Source organism: Nyctereutes procyonoides, unplaced genomic scaffold (genome assembly GCF_905146905.1).
Source record: "Nyctereutes procyonoides isolate TBG_1078 unplaced genomic scaffold, NYPRO_anot_genome, whole genome shotgun sequence".
In the NCBI taxonomy this organism is placed as follows: Eukaryota; Metazoa; Chordata; class Mammalia; order Carnivora; family Canidae; genus Nyctereutes; species Nyctereutes procyonoides.
The window spans coordinates 17,984,043-18,003,355 of NW_026575136.1; the positions used below are offsets into that span (position 1 = coordinate 17,984,043).

Genomic DNA, 19,313 nt, shown 5'->3' on the forward strand with positions numbered 1-19,313 from the left:
ATCTTTTCTGACCACCACACTATGAAACTAGAAGTCCACCACAAGAAAAAATCTGGAAAAAAAGCACAAATACATGGAGGTTAAATCACATGCTGCTAAACAATGAATGGGTCAGCCAAAAAAGCAAAGAAGAAATAAAAAATTACATGGAGAAAAATTAGAATGAAAACACAATGGTACAAAGTCTCTGTGATGCAGCGGGAGTAGACTGGTGTTGGTTTATGTGACTTTCTCTATTTGGCAAATGAAGAACAAGAATTAAATGTATGTATGAGAACTAATGTGAAGTAAATATGAATGACAATGACGAAATATATCAAGGACTTTTTAAAAGCTTCTGAGAAGCACACATGTTTTTAAATCAGAATCATTGCCTGGATTATAAGCTTTCTCATCAGTTTGGTTTTAATTGATGAGTTATATGGTGAGTAAAATAGGCAAAGACTTCTAGGAATGAGGAGGGATAGGAAGGATGCTGTAATATTTGAAGACTTACATCAACTATTTCCTCAAGCTTTTCTTTCCAACCATTTCCCAATGAGTTTTTGTGTGTAACGAGATTTCACTATGAAGTACAAGGACAGAAATGTAAGAACACAGCACTTCTTAGCCTTACATGTTTGGCTCTTGTATTTGGTGAGTCGAGAGAAGGCAATGAGGAAATCTTTCCCTGAAGTTTGAAGAGTATTAGTTACAGAAGAGGGTGCTTAGTAACAAATTGCTCCGTGCCGGCCTTGACTGCCAGACCCCAGGTGATACAGCCAGCCAAATATTCCTTGCCGCACACAAACATGCACACATGCATACGTGTATTTGTTTATGATATGAAGGGTAATTTGCATAAAATCGTAAGACCCAGAGCAATATTTCAAAGATTAGAGTTCTTAGCAGTCACCGAAAATTCCCAGATCCCTTTTGATATAAACTTCTGTTCAATATGTAGTAGTTTTGCTGTTTTTATTCTAATACATGCCTTTATCATTTGCCCTTAATACATTATATTTTAATATTTGATACTCAGTTCTTCCCAACTGAGATGAATTTTATGAAATCTGAGTTTTTAAATCCAACTTAGCACCACGAATTGCACACAAACTTTATAAGCATTCCTTCTTGGTTTTTATATATATCAGGCAAAATGTTCAAAAAGAATATTTCCATTTACTATGCAAGAATCCCTTCCAGTTGATATTGGTTGTCGATGTAAGATTTTATGAATCTTGAAACACACACACGCTCACACATTTTCCATGGTTTCTGATATCCACATTTATCAAGCAGTGAAATTACCATGAAGTTTGTCTTATCTGTAGGGATATAGCTAAGGTCTCTTGGGGCCAAAATGCAGGAATGAAAAAAGCAGATAGAGTCACAAAATTAGAATATAATCAATGCTGGAAGGACTCTCTTACCAAGTAAAAATATAAGTAAGTCATTTGCAAGTGTTGGTATGAAAAGAATACTGTCATTTTGCAGCAAGGCATTGAACTAATTACCCTTGACCTGCCTTTGAGTCACTTTCTGTGATTTTTATGAGACGCTAAGGTTAGTATTTATCGTTTCAAGCAATGCATTAATGCTAGCCAAATATTATTTTAGTGAAAGAATAAAAGGCAAACTGACAACTTTATTTTCCCTATCCTTTCTTTGCTAAATCAACTCTATATAAACTGTTCATGCTGAACAGCCTTGGACTAGCCATATATCCTCTCGTGTTACACTCAAAATTTTAAAGTGGGAAAAACCTTGGGGATAATTTACTGCTCGCTCTTTCTTTCTTTCTTTCTTTCTTTCTTTCTTTTTTTTTTTTTTCCTTTTTGCAGCAGAGAATCTTCTCATGCAGCTTTAAGGTAAAACATAAGCTCAATATTTATAGCTGGTCAACATGGTGCTCTTTTCCTTGAAGGGATTACAGGATTGGAGAGCGACATGATAACCAACGCCTCCCCAGTAACACTTGAAGGATTTTCAAAAAAATAAAAAATAGAAAATTGGGATTCCATTCACTCTTCTAAGTTTTCAGACTAGGAAGCTGAAGTCAAGGAAAGTTCAGTTACTTGCTCAGTGTCCTTATCACCCTACGGTAGAGCCAGAGTCAAGAGTCAGACAGAGTTCCTGACTTTTTACTCTCAGACAGCAGTTTTCACAGGTCATCCTGCAAATAGTCTCCTTTCAGCAAGTTTGAGGTAGAAAACCTTGCTTTGCTCTTTTCTCCACATGATTTCCCTTAAGGGTTGATGTATTCTTGTCACCAGCAACACGTTCCTCTGAAGTTCTTCTAAGCCCCAGTAGAGAAGTAGGATTTATATATATATATATATAAATTTATAATATATAAATATATATATTTATATAAATATAAATATAAATATATAAATATATATATATTTATATATTTATATAAATATATATATATTTATATTTCCAGGGTTTTTTCTACTATTTAAAGCTATGGGGGGGATCCCTTGGGTGGCTCAGAGGTTCAGCGCCTGCCTTTGGCCCAGGGCATGATCCCAGGGTCCTGGGATCGAGTCCCATGTCAGGCTCCCGGCATGGAGCCTGCTTCTCCCTCTGCCTGTGTCTCTGCCTCTCTCTCTCTCTCTCTCTCTCTCTCTCTCTCTTTCTCTATGTCTATCATAATAAATAAATAAAATCTTTAAAAAAAATAAAGCTATGGTGTTGAGTCCTTCCAGAAGATACATTTTCAGTTGTCTTTTTAACCATCAGAAATTTTTAACAAGGAAAAGAGATATATCCTTACATCCATAACTGCTGTAATGTTTTGGAATATATGCCTCCAGAGTCTTTTAAAAAATGTTTTGGGAAAAAAAAATCACTCTATAAATTTTGTGAAAATAATCCATCTGAATTAAAAATCCTCCCGAGTCTCAGGATCTCATGTATCCTTCTGTGTACATGAATAGTTGGGTGGCTAGGTGGAAATACATTTATGACAACATGATGCAGTTACAGATTTTTTTTTTTTTTGTCTTTGTAAGTTCAAGTTCTATTTAAGGGTAAAACAGGAATGCCTTCACCACAGCAGGATTAGCATTCTTACTCATCCCCTCATTCCCCACCTTCTGATTTTGGTAATTACAATGTTGGTTTTCTCCTGTTCAGATTATAACAATTGGACTGTCTTCAGTAATCTCATTTTCATTGTGTTTGTTTTATTTCTGTATAGAGATATTGTCACTATTCATCACATTCTTCAGGATATCTAACTTTTTATTTTGATAGTATGCTTAATTGCCTGGATTTTGTTGTCAGACTTACTTTAGAAATGTTTTATATATATATATATATATATATATATATATATATATATATATATATTTTTTTTTTTTTTTTTAAGAAACAAAGAAAGAGCATGCTATATTTTCTGAGTACTTTATTAATTGAGAAAGTGACTTTAGATAGAAGGGCTCATGTATAAGATTCTTGGGTAATATTGCTCTTCTGACATTGGATATTACTATATGGGCATCTGATTCCCCCTTACTTATAGATTGTTTTGATTTTGATTTTTTCTGTCTGGATATTCAGATAATTCTTTATCCTCCAGATTCAATAGCCCAATGAGATATGCCTCACTATTGGGAATTATGTTTTCAGTTTCATAAGAACATGGTATAGTCTTTGATTCTGAAATTTCTGATTTATTTTTCAGGGAAAATGTCCTATTGTTTTATTTTTTAAATATATTTTCTGTTCCATCTTGGGCTTGCTGCCTCAGAATTCCAGTTATCTTAATGTTGGATCATTTCTGCTTGTCCTCTTTCTATACAAGCTTTGTTATTTTAGCTGTTTGGCTTTTTTCATCCACATTCACTGTGATTATCTCAAGTCTCCCCTATGTTGGTAATACGAGTTTTAGTAGTTTTTTTTTTTTTTTTTAATATATTACTTGTAATTTCTAATTTATATATTGGCTCTCTAATGATGTTGTTTTGGTCTTTGATTTATTTCTTAGGTCCACTATCTCTCTTTCTGTTTCATTATGTTATTTTATCATCTAGTCTTTGACCTCTATATTGAATTGATTTTCATAATAAGTGAATCCATTGTGTAAAGAGCAACTTGAGCAATTTCCTTCTGTTCCTACCCTTATATTTTTTTCTGGGTTGAGTGCTTTGTTTTCCACTCTCCCTTCAGCAACTATCTTTCTCTCTCATTATTGTAGACTGTAGTATATTTCCATATGTCTCATATATATCTCTTATCTTGCTCATGTATGGTTGGCTCTGTCCAGATACTATTTGCTCTAATACGATAAAAGTGACTTATAGACTTATTTACCACCCTGCCTTCGACACCTTGGGCTCCACTTTGAAGGCTGGAGATTTTGAGTTTTGTGCCTTTTTTAAAGAACCAACAGGAATGGTTGGGGAATTATTCAATTGAAGCAACATACTGTGTTGGATGGCGCTGCTCCTATTCCTTTCCAGAATAGAGGTCTTGGTCTTCAGATTTCTGGTCTTTATCTGACTGTTAGCTCAAGTGCCTTCACCTTAGTCAGCCCTATCTCCAGTATGTATCTTCAACAGCCCTCAAGGTTCTCCTCTCTCAGAAAAGGAGAAACATAAGGCTATATCCATAGGTTTCACATTACTTCAGGTTTGGAGATACTACTGATAATTATTAGACTTTCCTCCAAACTTCAGAACCATTTCATAATCTGCCTTTCTACTCTACTCCAAAAATGTCTGTTTTGATTTTTTTTTTCAATTGACCATGCTTTCTTTTCTTTATTTGTTGTTGATTTTTCTGTTCCTGTGCATATATACTGGGATGGAAGTTTATTTCACTAGGTATCGATGGAGAAAAATTAGTTGTATGTTAAAATCCATTATTTTCTTAGTTAAATATGCTGAAATGTTCCCTCATTGAATATCTACTACTAACAAGAAACTTGAAAAACAATTTTCTACTGTAATTTATTGTAATTCTTCAAAGTACATTTGAAAATACACAGAAATAGCTCTCATGCAAGGCAGAAACATTTTTTCCAGACTTTTAGAATATCCACATCTTTTACTCTCAAATACCAAGAAGGCATGCTAGAAAACTAACTGAGGGAAAAATAATTTTAGCTCTCAAATTCCTGTCAGTATGCAATGTTAGGAATTGGATAACTTATTTTATAGATTTATTATTTCTGTCATCATACAACATACACTGCTCAACCTTTTTACATTGTTGTTTGAACATGTTTTCATTTCCTTCATAACTGAAAATGAAAACTGACAAAGAAAATTGTTTATAAATTGTATATGAGTGAATGCATAATTTTATGTGTTTACATATCTCTATGACATTTTAAACATGAATATTCTATGTGACTATATAGTTTATATAGGCATTTGTGGAAACACATGTATATGATCTAGAAGTACATATATTAAAATATTTGTTTATATATACATATACATACATATCTTTGTATGTGTTTATACGTGAACATACAAAACTAATTGCTGGGTAGTTGCCAATATCTACCTAAGACATGGTTGATAGCACACAAATCATTCCAAAGGCATGACAATAACATCAGGAGGTATATAGAAATAGGACCTTGAAGTAATCCTCCTATTATTTTTATCACTGGTTTGAGCCTTGCAACATCATTCTACCAATTTGGTCCAGGCTCCGCAACTAAGGAGAAAAATGGAAAGCTCAGTCTGGATTTACAGAGAAGCAAACCCTGATTACGGAAAGAGCTGGAACTGAGGAAGGGTAATGGGATTATTTTGTCTGGATAAAGAAAAGTGTGAGGAGAGGTCTAAAATAGCTTCCAAGCACACACACACATATAAAAGGACTCTAAAGTAAAGGTTGATGATTTGATGGTCTTCATAGGCCAGAATTTTTAGATAGGAGGAAGAATTTTTTGGCACACTGTGTCCACAATAAAAAATACTGATGGTGTAGAAAATGAAATCAAAAGATCTAAATTTTCATTTCTATCAGGTGATGAAAAATCTATCTTTGCCAACTGCAGCAGAGTAGCTTATAGTCGATGCTTCTAATATTCTATTGCTGTTATCGTTATTAACTTTGAAGAGAAGTGTACTCTTATGTCTCAAATGTTGTTCATCATCTAGCTTTTTTATAGCTCTTACTTAGTTGCAACCCAGAAATGATTGAACACGAGAAGATTGTCCTAGGAAGACACTCATACCTAAATAATGTTTATTAGGACCTATCCTGTGCTTGGCCTCGAGGACTTAAATTTGGAAAGACAGTCCTCGTCCTTAGAAGCTAGTAGCTTAGTGGATTCACAACTAGATTGATGTCACAGTAGAAGGAATTGCTGTTGTTTCACCTGCTTTTTCTTGTCAATTAGTTTTTAGTGATGCTATATTTACTCCTGTGGGAAAAAGATATGTATATAATTAAATACACCACTTAGGCTTACACATATGTCAGGAATAAAGCTCGTGTAGGTTCTAGCAGTTATCAAGAGAATGCAAAACCTATCTATCTCCCCGTTCCCTGCTTCCCTTTCTCTCTCTTTCTCTCTGAGGAAATGATCACTGATGGACTAGATTGAAACACTTCTTTGAATGAAAAGGCTAAGAATAAAAATCAATAACTTAAAAAAAACTTTTTTTCCAGAAGAGTGGGAGCTTCAGTCAATATTAATAGTTAAACCTCAAATGTGCTTTTATTTCCAATGCAGAATAAATTCTAGTCATTTAAGTCTAGAGCCGAACTTAAATTTTTTAGGAGAGCCCAGACAGGTATGTGTGAGAAACAACTTAAATAGAAAATGAAATGCAAATCTCAACACCCAGTCCTATGGGGGAGGACAGATGTGTAGGTAGGAAAGAGCAAACTAGAGAGAAATATTCAGCAGATTTCAAGTCACTTGTCACATAAGACCTGGAGAGAAGTGTTGGATTGGACAGAGATACATCACATAGCTCCTTGTTAAAAAAGGAGAAGGAGGATTATGCATTTAGAGATCAAGTTAGCTGAACAAAAGTTACATTGACAACAAAAGTTTGTGCAAGAAAAATTGAGTTGAAACTATGAGGTAAGAGAGCAATTTCTAATCTATAAATTGAGCAGTACATTAGAAGAAACATTATTCTTTAAAACTAGGATTTTGCTGAGGTATGTTTAATATGAAAGCCTGAATTTATAAAGACTATTTCCCCCACTAGGATGTTATCTCTAAACCTACATCCAATGCCCAGTGTCCTCCTTTGTAGTCATCTGAAGGTGATTACATATGAAACTATGGCTCCTTTTGGTGAAATTATCTTCAAAAAAAAAAGATTTTTAATTTATTAATTCATGAGAGACACAGAGAGAGGTAGAGACACAGGCAGAGGGGGAAGCAGGTTCCCTGTGGGAAGCCTGATGCGGGACTCCATCCCAGAACCCTGGGGATCAAAGGCAGATGCTCAACCACTGAGCCACCCAGGGGCCCCCTGGTGAAATTACCTGTTGATACCAATGTGATAGTGCACTTGAAAGAACCATTTGTTTTGGGGACAGAGGTACCCAAATTTGGCAGCAAACATACCTTAGACTTTTAGGGCAGTCTCTTTAGATATTTGTATTCAAGAGAAGATGGAGGGGTTATGTCCACTGTTTTAACAACAAATTAACTAACCTTATAGGGCCTGAGAACTTGGAGCGAGCTGTTCTGTTCTAGGGAAACTATCTGACTTTCCACTGTACTCAGAGTGGAAATGCAGCCACTCAAGGATGATGCTATTTTTTTTTCCTCCTAATAAAAGCTCACCAATCTATTTTTTCCCCCTGATTCTTGTTAATCATTCACCAAAGTGATTTATACTACCTAGTGTTAATTTAAACCACTTGCATGTCTTTAAAAATGTGTTCTCTGCAATTTCGGGGTTGTGGTAAATTATTAGAATGTATAGAATCTTCTCAAAATCAAGGTAATACTGGGTTTTAGTTAATTATACATATTAGAGCAATATTTTACAATTAACTCACTTTTATTACATACTTAAATAACTGGAAAAGAACAGCTATATACGTTATCTAAGAATAAAAATACTAGAAGCCAAGTCCAAATATGAGGAAGTGATATGGACATTCCTGAAAATACTTGTGAAGTATCTATTACATAAAATAAAACTCATAATACTATTTATATTGTTGTTGATGACTTTGGGGTTGAAATTACAGAAGAAATTTCATCCTACAAAATTCAAATGATAGTCATAGCATAGAAAGTCTTAGGAGAAAATCAAATAAATTTAAGGAAAAGTTTTACTCACATTTCAGGTTTAGTTATACAAGTCTAATGATTTCAGGATAGAGGATTTTATCATATATTTGTCATTTGTAAGCATTATAAACACTTTCAAGAACAAACTATATTTTTTCCATATATCTTTGGCTTATTACTCATTTTTGGTCATTATCCCTTATCCCTTTAGCCCCCAAATTAAAATAATTCTTTATATATGTACTATAAGTACTGTAGGAGATTCTAAGAAACTAACATCTGAGGGAAATGTAAAGTAATTTATTTCTGGTCATGAATTTTTATTCTACCCAAAGAGCATATAACTAAAATCAATATCTTGCCTGAAATTGTTGCAGCACCGTACGTGTATGTTAAGCAATTCTCTGCAATGGATTAATACTATGTAAATGGCACAATTTGATAAACTTGAAGATTCAGTATTTCATTTTTTATTAGTCATTAAGAAGCTGCTACCCATCAAATAACTTAAAGTAGTGAAATCATTCCTTCCGTGAGAATGGAAGGGAGGGGGTATTGTGTAATATTTAAAGGAAATTAAAAGAGGAAGCATATGCTTCAGATCCCATCTTTAAGAGTCATACTGTGCAGGACGCCGATGTGGCTCAGTGGTTGAGCATCTGCCTTCAGCTCAAGGTGTGACCCCGGGGTCCTGGGATCCAGTCCCACGTCGGGCTCCCTGCATGGAGCCTGCTTCTCCCTCTGCCTGTGTCTCTGCCTCTCTCTCTCTCTCTGTCTCTCATGAATAAATAAATAAAATCTTAAAAAATAAAAGAATCATACTGTGGTTGGTAAATAATAATATTTGTGAAAGATATCTTAAAATAACAAGTGGTATAAAAACTGGGCACAGAGAGAAAGCATTGCAAGAAGCAGGAAAATCCATTGTCAGATTCACAAAAGACAAAATGTCATGGGAAAAGGAGTATTTGAGTTTCCTCCTAGAGAATAAATAGAAGTAGTATCATCTGAGGAATGTAATTCCAGGCAAGGATCCATGGTCAAAAAAATGCTGACAAAACATACCTACAGCCATTGATAAATCATATTCCTTCTTTCATCCCAGTGCAGTTTGTGCTGAGAATATAGGACTCCAGAGCTGTGAAAAGTATAATGTGATTATACCTAGATCCTAAATTACAGGCAGCAGATTCTAGTCTGTTCATCACAGAAAAAGACAAAGGGATCAGATAAAGGGAGAAAAACTGGATAAACTTCATTTGTTCACCCTCTCCCAGAAGAGTGTCAACATCAAAAATATATTAAACAATGGGTTCAATTGATGTTAGCATGGCCAAGCCTCTTCCCCTAAGTTATAAACTACTGCTAAGGTAACCATGTCAAGTGCCATAAAATCAGTGAAAATTGTACCACTGGGATTTCTAAAAGGAAAGAAAATTTTACAAGAAGAAAAATTAAGGTGACCTTTTGGAGAAGGGGATTCGTGATGGATAGTTAGGTTGTCTACACTGTAAGACAAAATGGAAAACAGTTCAGGAAGAGAAAACAGAATGGACACAGACAGAATTAGAAACGGACCAGGTACAATGGTTAAGTTGAGCCCTCAGGTGTACGTAAGGGATGTGTGGGTAGGAGCAGGAAAACCGATAGCATTGGTCATGCATTATTTAAAGCAAGATTGAAAAGCTTTTACCTGAATTCTAATCCAACCCAGGCTTATATATTTAGACCTCTTCAAAACTCTCCTAGATTCTAGATTTATTTTAATTCTTTTTGCTCAAACAGGGAAGAGCTTTTTTATTTTATTTTATTATTTTTAAAGACTTTTTAATTTAAATTCAGTTTGCCAACACATAATACATGAGTTTGCTCATCCCATCAAGTGCCCTCCTCAGTGCCTGTCACCCAGTTACCGCAACCCCCCGCCCACCTCCGCCCGCAACACTTTGTTTGTTAACAAAGAAGAGCTTTAAGAATATTTTGGAGGAATGCGTGGATGGCTCAGTTGGTTAAACATTTGCCTTTAGCTCAGGTCATGATCCCAGAGTCCTGGGATGGAGCCTTGCGTCCCAGCTCCCTGCTCAGTGGGGAGTCTGCTTCTCCCTCTCCTTCTGCTTGCTGCTCCACCTACTTGTTCTCCCTCTCTCAAATAAATAAATAAAATTAGAAAAAAAAAAGACTATTTTGGAAAGGTATCCAATATAACTAATATGCCTTTCTCCAAGTAGCCATGCTACACCATGCTGTTCTTTTTTTTTATTTTTCTCATCATTTATTGACATTTTGTTTTCCAGGATAATAAAATAGTATTTTGTTAGTTATGCGGTTTCCATGACATTGTCCAAACTCTTGCTCAATATCTTATATTAATATTGCTGCAGAAAAGGCAAAAATGTGTTTTTTATTGCTTGAGTTCATATCAGCACCATCAGCAAAACTTTGCTGAGCGTGTGCTAAGGATGAGGCACTTTAAGAGGCATTAAAATATGAAGAAAAATCATTAGCCCTTATTCTTACCACAAAATTACTCATGACTGGTAACACTGCCCTAGTTAGACAATATATTTTCAGAAAGCATGAGATTAGACCCATTTCTGATGTGTGGTATTATTTCATGCTTCAACTTTCCCACGTAGGTGAGGGAAGATATATTTTTTTCATTGTGTACTGTCTGGTATTTGGTGAAAGCTGGAAAACCTGATATAGAAATGAAGATATTAAGATGACCAGGGTAGACAAGGTATCTAGTGTAATACTGAGAGCCTAAGGAATAAGAGAAAATCACAGGATACAGATCATGACTCACATATATATTTGGAAATAGAAAAAAATTATTGAGGCATCCTTGGTACTTATTGGTTTACAATTGTAATGACATATTTAAGTCAAATTATCCCCTTAACTAATGAGAAGTCACTATTTTATTATATTATATTATATTATATTATAATTATTTTATTTTATTTTATTTTATTTTTTAAAGTAATCTCTACACCCAGTGTGGGGCTTAAACTCACAACCCCCTAGATCAAGAGTTGCACACTCCACCAGCTGACCCAGCCATGTGCCCCAGAAGTCACTGTAACTTAATCAACTAAACAGAAGGTTTTGAGGATTTACTGTGATCAGTTTTGGTTTATTTAGGTCCATTGAGAGGTAATAAACAGGAAGATAATTTCTACCCCTCAAGTTGAGGAAATAGAATTAATCTACTCCAAACTATTTGAAAATGGTCATGGTTTAAATTCAGTTGTTTGTTTTTAAGAAATCTTACTGTGTGAAACACACATTTTGGACATTGAGAGTACAAAAGGCTAAGTCAAATTGGAGAATCAGGGATCCCTGGGTGGCGCAGCGGTTTGGCGCCTGCCTTCAGCCCAGGGTGTGATCCTGGAGACCTGGGATCGAGTCCCACGTCGGGCTCCCGGCATGGAGCCTGCTTCTCCCTCTGCCTGTGTCTCTGCCTCTCTCTCTCTGTGACTATCGTAAATAAATAAAAATTAAAAAAAAAAAAAACAAATTGGAGAATCACACACACCCATATATATTTACATATTTATGTATATATTTATATGTACATTTTATACACTTATATATAATAATTTGTTTTGGGTAATATACTCAGATATATCTTTCTATTTATTGTTTTTCTTTAACATACAGTTGTGCACTGTCATCCATTGTCCTCAATTTTTATCTCTAGGTTATAGATGGGGGCAGTAACTGAAGCTCTTGCATGAGTGGAATGGCCGGGATTTAAGCCCAGGCAATCTGGCTTTATCATGTAGGTTCCTGAAACTTCACGTTTCTTTGTTCTTCTTCCGGATAGATTTGGTATTTTCCCTTCTTTTTTTCTTCTTCTGTACTCCTAAGCCTTTTCATTTCTGTTCTACCTTTCCCCCCACCCCTACTCTGCAGATAGACGTTATATATAGTGTACACACACACACACACACACACACGTATTGAAAGAGTTTTTGAAATGTGTTAATCTTTATTGAACCAATATTGTAGAAAAAAACGTCTCAAAACTTTTAAAAACCTGCTGGTGGTATGTGTTTTCTGAAAGCGACTTTCCAAGTCAGATGAGAATAGTTTGAAGGATGATGTTGCTTAACAATATATTTCCTGAAATGGACAGTTCCCAAAATGTACATTTATAAATAGCTATCGATATCACCAAGGCATCTATCAATCAATAAATAGGTACACTTCTCTCACACACACATATACATGTATATATGTGTACGTATATGCATATCTCTGTATGTTTGCATCTATTTTCTTCCAGAGCCCATACTACAGTGAATATTGCAATAAAATGAGTCAAATGAATCTTTTGGTTTCCCACTGCATATAAAATCAGTTTACACTATCCTGTAGTTTATTAAGTGTACAATAGCATTAAGTCTAAAAAAATGATATATTACATAATTTAATTTTAAAATATTTTATTGCTAAAAAATGCTAACCATCAACTGAGCTTTCAGTGAGACCTAGTCTTTTTGCGGGTGTCGGGTGTTGCTTCAGTGCTGATGGCTGCTGACTGATGAGGGTGATGGCTGCTGAAGGCTAGTGTGGCTGTGGCAGTTTCTCAAATAAGACAACAACGAAGTTTGCCAAAACAATTGCTTCTTCCCTTCATGAATGATTTCTGTGATGATATTTGATAGCATTTTGCCAGGATAAAACGTCTTTCAAAATTGGAGTCAATCCTCTCAGATCCTGAGGCTACTTTACCAGCTAAGTTTATGTAATGCTTCAAATCTTTTGTTGTTATTTCAACAACCTTCACAGCATCTTCACCAGAAGTACTTTCCATCTCCAGAAACTACTTTCTTTGCTCATCCATAAGAAGCAACTCCTCATCTGTTCAAATGTTATCAAGAAATTGCAGCAGTTGAGTCACATCTTTAGTCGCCACTTCTGATTCTAGTTCTCTGCAGATGTGGTGGAAATAACGAGAGAACTAGACCAGCACTTCTAATTTCCTTCAAGAACTTTTCACTTGCGTTCACAACTTGGCTGTTTGGCACAAGACTCTCAGGCTATCTTAGCTTCCAACATGCCTACCCCACTAAGCTTAATCACTTGTAGCTACTGATTTAAAGAGAGAGACATGCGTGACTCTTCTTTGCATATGAACACTTAGGGAGCTTTATAGGGTTATTAAGTAGCCTCATTTCAATATTGTTGGGTCTTGGGGGAAAAGGAGGCCCAAGAAGGAGAGACGGGAATGATGGTTTGTGGAACAGTCAGAACACATACAACATTCATTTATTAAGTTTGCCATCATATATGCGTGTTGTTTGTGGTGTCCCAAAACAATTACAAATTAACATCAGAGATCACTGATCACCATGACAAATATAATAATAATAATAATAATAATAATAATAATAATAAATGATAAGATTCAAAATATTGCAAGAATTACAAAAATTGAAGTGAAGTGAATGCTATTGGAAAAATAGTGCCAAGGGACACCTGCCTGGCTCAGTTAGTTAACATACGACTCTGATTTTGACTTGAGTCATGATCTCAGGGTCCTGGGATCAAACCCCATATTGGGCTCCATGCTCAGCAGAGAGTCTACTCGAGATTCTCTCTCTCCCTCGGTCCCCCACTCTTATTTTCTCTCTCTTTCTCTCAAATGGATAGATAAATCTTAAAAAAAAAAAAAATGGTGTCACTAGGCTTGCTTGATGCTGAATTGCTGACAAAACCTTTAATTTGTAAAAAAAAAAAAAAATATCCACTATCTGTGTTGCACAAGAAAATGAAAACTCAATTAAATGAAGTGAAATAAAATGAAGTATAACTGGATATATGTGTGTATATATGTATATTTTTATGTATATTCACATACTATGCATGTTTCTGTATATTTACATGCATATATATGTGAATTTTAGTCTCAACTGCAAAAATGAATTTTAAATTCCACTGATGGATATCAGTCAAAATTTGAAAACTCTGTGATGGGCCTAAATGATATTATGAATTCTGATGAAAGTGAATACTAAGAATAGGTAGACTCTGGCCATTTTCATGGCCTCAGAACAGAAGATCTTAAAGGACGAAGAGGAATAGACAATGTGGTGTTATATTTTTAATAGCTCTAATTACTTATCTCTGTAAGGCTTTAGGAATGTTAACGAGTTATTCTTCTACTTGAATTTTTAAGTGGCAAAAGAGACAATTATTATAAAGCAGTTCAGAACGTAGGCAGGGGAGTCAGCCTGTCTGGCTCCAAACTCTATCCATTGTATGATTTGGAGAAAGTCACTTCAACTCCTTGCACCTCAGCGTCTTTGTAAAATGGGAATCAGAGAGTCTCAGAGAGGTGTGGTGAATATAATAAATATAAAGTGCTTAGACTAATAAATTATACATGGTCAGCTCTCTATAAATATTGGGTGTTTTCTAGTAAACATGCACTTGATCAAAATCTCTAATAAAATCAGGAACAGAATCAAACAAATAACTAATGTATTTGCTCAGAGGCATTTGGAAAATATATCTGATGCCATTTAGCTCCTTGTCAGTGAATTTGGTTCAGGAATAAAAAACAATCTCTTACTAATATTATCAATTATAGATAAATAATTTCAGCTCTATATACAATGGGGTCATGTTCTCTTTAGAAAAGCTCTCTGACATGTTTTTTTCATGTGTTTAGTTTGTGAATATTAATGCATGCTGGCTAAGTCAGAAAAATCGATTTGCCCATGTGAAAGTTTGAAGAATTTTTAAGTCGTTTTATAGTAAAGGTCCAAATACTTAATTAAAAATCAGGAAAATAGAGAGAGGGAGAGAGGAAGAAGAGAAAGACAGAGAGATTAAGATTTCCAGAATCCAGGAGAGATTAAGATTTCCATGATCTTCGGTAGAAAAACTGGGAACTTTCCACTGGCTCTTGTATTTTTCTAGACTATTCATCAATGTTTGCAAGTTAACTGGAAGTCGGGGTGGTTGGAGAGAGCAAAATACGGTATTAAACCAAATGAGCAAAAATTACCACTCCTTACTCACTGAATAGCAACAGCAATGACAAAAAAAAAAAAAAAATGCAATCTGACTTTAAAAATGAAAAAAAAAATGACTTTAAAGATGACTACTAAAAATGCATGTCCATGTCCTACCTGAAAACGAGATCAAGGCTGCTACTTCACTGTGAATTTAACCTGGGTCTCAGGCAACATGAATATTCAAATCTGACATCATTTTAAGAATCCCAGTGGAAGCAAATGAACATTTCTTTTTAAAATTTCCCTCTCCCAGGCAGGGTTTGGAGGGACCAAGCCTGGGAGATTCATTAGCAAAGGTGTGTTATTTATTTTATTTGTGATTTTCTTTCAATTACAAATTTCCATCATAGAGTAACTAGCATTATGGCAATTAAGACATTAAATTAAATTAGTATATCAAGTATCATGCTGAGAAAATAATAATGCAGCGTAGTAAAGCACCAAAATAGATAATTGCTAAGACAATAGGAATGTGTCTGCAGTAAAGACGATAGTCATTTTTTGTGCCAATCGCCATAGCCAGTTTCAGCAGGGAATGAGTCCATCACATTAACTGAATCCCTATGAAATTCTAGAATTATAGAGACACTGAGCTTTTTGGTCTTGCATTCGGGGTTGTCTCAGAATTATTAGCTTCCCTTTATTTACTTTATCAGCATAGTTTCCATAGCTTTATGCACTATTCAGTATCCTTTATGTAAGTCAATTGGATACAAATACTCAGGTATTCAGAATGTTTACTAGATGTAATATTTTTTTTTCCAAAAGCTTTCTTTTTCTTTCCTGAGGCAAAACACCACTAACTACAACTGTGTGACTGTGTTTGGGAGGGGGAAGTTGTGTTCTACGGTCGTTCCTGTATAATAAACTAAGGGTTTCAGGGAATTATTGAATTACAAATATTCTCTCTCCCTGCCCAGTGTTTCTAACTGGGCAAAGATCTTAGCATGCAGGTTCACATTCCCACCCACTCACTTTTGTTTTCTGTCTTTGCAGTTCCGCCATGGTTTTTAAATCACCCTTCCAACCTGTATGCCTATGAAAGCATGGATATTGAGTTTGAATGTTCAGTCTCTGGAAAGCCTGTACCCACTGTGAATTGGATGAAGAATGGAGATGTGGTCATTCCTAGTGATTATTTTCAGATAGTGGTAATTATCTGGTTTTTTGGTTTTTTGTTTTTTGGTTTTTTTTCATATTAGATTTACAACCCCATTCATTGTTTACTCTGTTTTCAGTTGTTTTTCTTTCCTGGGAAGAAGGTTCCTGTTGGGAATTTTTATGATGCGTTAAGAAAATTGTTCCAATACAGCAAATGATTTTCTAGACTCAAATTTTTGAGCTGAAAAAGAGTGATTAAACAGCCCATCCCTCTTGTTTTACAAATAGGGTTTTAAACAAACACACCACGAAAAGAACAGAGGGCCTAAGACTATATTTCCAAGTATCCTCATGCTGGTTCTTGGGAGAACAGAGTTTAGAACCTAGTTTTAGACTCAATGAAGCCAATAATCCCTTACTTCTTGGACTTTCATTACCTGATATAACAAAGTTTCAACAAGATGTGCCCCTATGATCATGGGAGTCTTACTTTTGTAATACAGACAAGTTCTCTTTGCTACCCTCCCAGATAGGACAGCTGATGCTACTTGAGCAGTAGGAAAGGATGTGGTGACAGTGACGAGTGGTAGTGGCAGGGTAGGAAGCCACAGAGACCCAGGTTCACGTGGCATTGTGCTTTTGAACTTTGGAAAGAACTGAAGCTAAGCATAATGGTTTTTATAGTTTCTATAAGTTCTAATGCACTCTATGCCCTGTGGGGGATAGTAGGGATAATGGTATTTTATATTCACCAAGTTGTTTTCCTGGTATTCAGTGAGTGCTCAATACCTATCACTACTATCATTGCTTTTGCTGTTACCAGCAGAATTCTTTGCTCATTTAAAAATGCTCTGAAAACTCTCCTTTAGATGCAGGTTAGCATCAGATGTTCCAAATTCAAGGATATGAATATATGAGAAATATGAAAATCACTTTCCAAATATCAAATTAACTTAGTAGCTAAAGGAGGAGGATTTCAGTCCACTTTTCTTATGTTTGAGATGCACACATGGCCTGTCAGAGAAGAGTGTCCAAGCCAAGTCTTCTGGCAGAAGGGGAGTAGAACACAGGTGCTCTGCTGGTCCAGGCACATGCTCACCTTCACCTTGCACCGGCTCTCATTGGTGGATCCACCTCTTTGTAGCTGGATCAGCTGACTTTCAGAAAGTTTCATAAGCTCTTTGTGTATGCATGTTGTCATACCGTAAGGGATTTTAAGGAATACATCCATAAAGCATATCTTTATTACTTTTATTTTTACTTTATTTTATTTTTACTTAAAACACTTAGTATTTTTTACTTAGAGTTGCATTTGCTTAATTGGTTGGGAATAGAGTAAAAAAGAGAGAGAGAGGAAAAAAAGTAACTTTTCAATGCCACGCCAATCCATTAGCTCCTTTAAGTGCAATGCTATTTCTACTACCAGTGAATTAAAAATGACCTGCCGTGGGGCAACTTGAAATGTGTTGTGTCCGCCTAGAATATATGCTACTTGCATATAAAGGAAATTGTTGAGTGCCCTTAAGGACACATGATAAAATACAACATTTATTTTTTTCTGCAGTTTGAATAATCTTTCTCCCAGAATGACTCATTACAGCTAACCTATTTAAATGTTTCTTTTCTTAAGGTGAAAAGAAAATGTACAGTATGAGCCCTGTTCACATTAAATTGTGCTTAAAAATATTTCCCCAGTAGCTCCAGAAATCTGAGAGCCATTGTCTGTCACAGTGACATTCAGCACAAATAGTAACTTATATGAGAATTGTTAATTAGAAGTTAGTCAGCTTTATCTAAGAATTTTACATCAGCAGAGAATTGACTACAAGACACTAAAAACAATTAAGAATTCCCCATGAGGTAATATTTATCTCTTAATGACTTTAGGGGAAGTGATTTAACACGTCTCACTTACTGAACTAATTCTTACACTAATATTGAAGAAAAACTGAGTCGGTATAATTAAATGCTATCTCCAGATCATTTTATCATCCATCCTTGAAAAAGATGGTGGCTCAATTTATATAAAACAGGAATTAACATCGCTGTGCTTAATTTATGGATTACTGAAGGTAAAGCATTTTGGCCATGTAAAAGAATGACATGGTTTAAAATATCCACCATACCACAGCTCCAAATCCCCAAAAGGGTACGTGTCAAAGCAATTACAATTTTAAAAGGATTTTCAGATTTTTTTTTCTCAGTAAACACTTTCAGAAAGTACCCAACCTAGATTTCTTGTCTTTTAGAAGCTGCAAAACTCAGTGTTTCTTTTCATTTTTTTTTTTCTTTTCTTCCCCCAGCAGCTGCTAAACCCAATTTTCTTTCGATGCCAAGTGAAAGAATGAAATGTCTTTGGATGCTAACCTTTGTTTCTTGCCTGTTTAATCAAAGAGCTCTCTGTTTGCTGCTCGTTTAGATATTGAGGATGATGTGTATTTTTGTGAGTATAGGTTTCATTTCAGAACTAGGTTAAATGTAGGCACACGGATTCAGCAGAGTATTGGCAATCTGTGACATTTCCCAAGTGACGTAGGTCATATCCGTGAGACTGAGAACTCTCATGGCTTTCCTTCTTGCTTCTTCTGTGAAATTTTATCAAAATCATATGTTCATTGAGTTATTTGCCTTTTAAAATATTTTACCTGCTTCTTTCTTCTCTCTAGGGAGGAAGCAACTTACGAATCCTTGGAGTGGTGAAGTCAGATGAAGGCTTTTATCAATGTGTCGCTGAAAATGAGGCTGGAAATGCCCAGACCAGTGCACAGCTCATTGTCCCTAAGCCTGGTAAGATGAGGGGAACTTCTCTCTGGCATTGGTAATCATTGCGGTGATTGGTCCACTTGTGAAATCCTTATTATTTTCTCTATCTCTCAAAGTCAATTGGAAATCATCTAATTATTTAGTTTATCAAGGTGTACACTTATGTATCGATGTCCTATTCTCCCTAGAAAACGAGGTGTGTA

At 35.3% G+C, this 19,313-nt stretch overlaps 1 protein-coding gene across 1 annotated transcript in view; it reads left to right on the forward strand.

Annotated features, from left to right (window-relative positions):
- The window catches only part of LOC129495456 (netrin receptor DCC-like), a 735,527-nt gene that overhangs the window by 301,710 nt on the left and 414,504 nt on the right, over nt 1-19,313 (forward strand). Inside the window, exons 7-8 of the mRNA XM_055302992.1 lie at nt 16,243-16,397; nt 19,014-19,134. Of these exons, the coding sequence (XP_055158967.1) occupies nt 16,243-16,397; nt 19,014-19,134 (276 nt within the window). The remainder of the gene's footprint in view (nt 1-16,242; nt 16,398-19,013; nt 19,135-19,313) is intronic.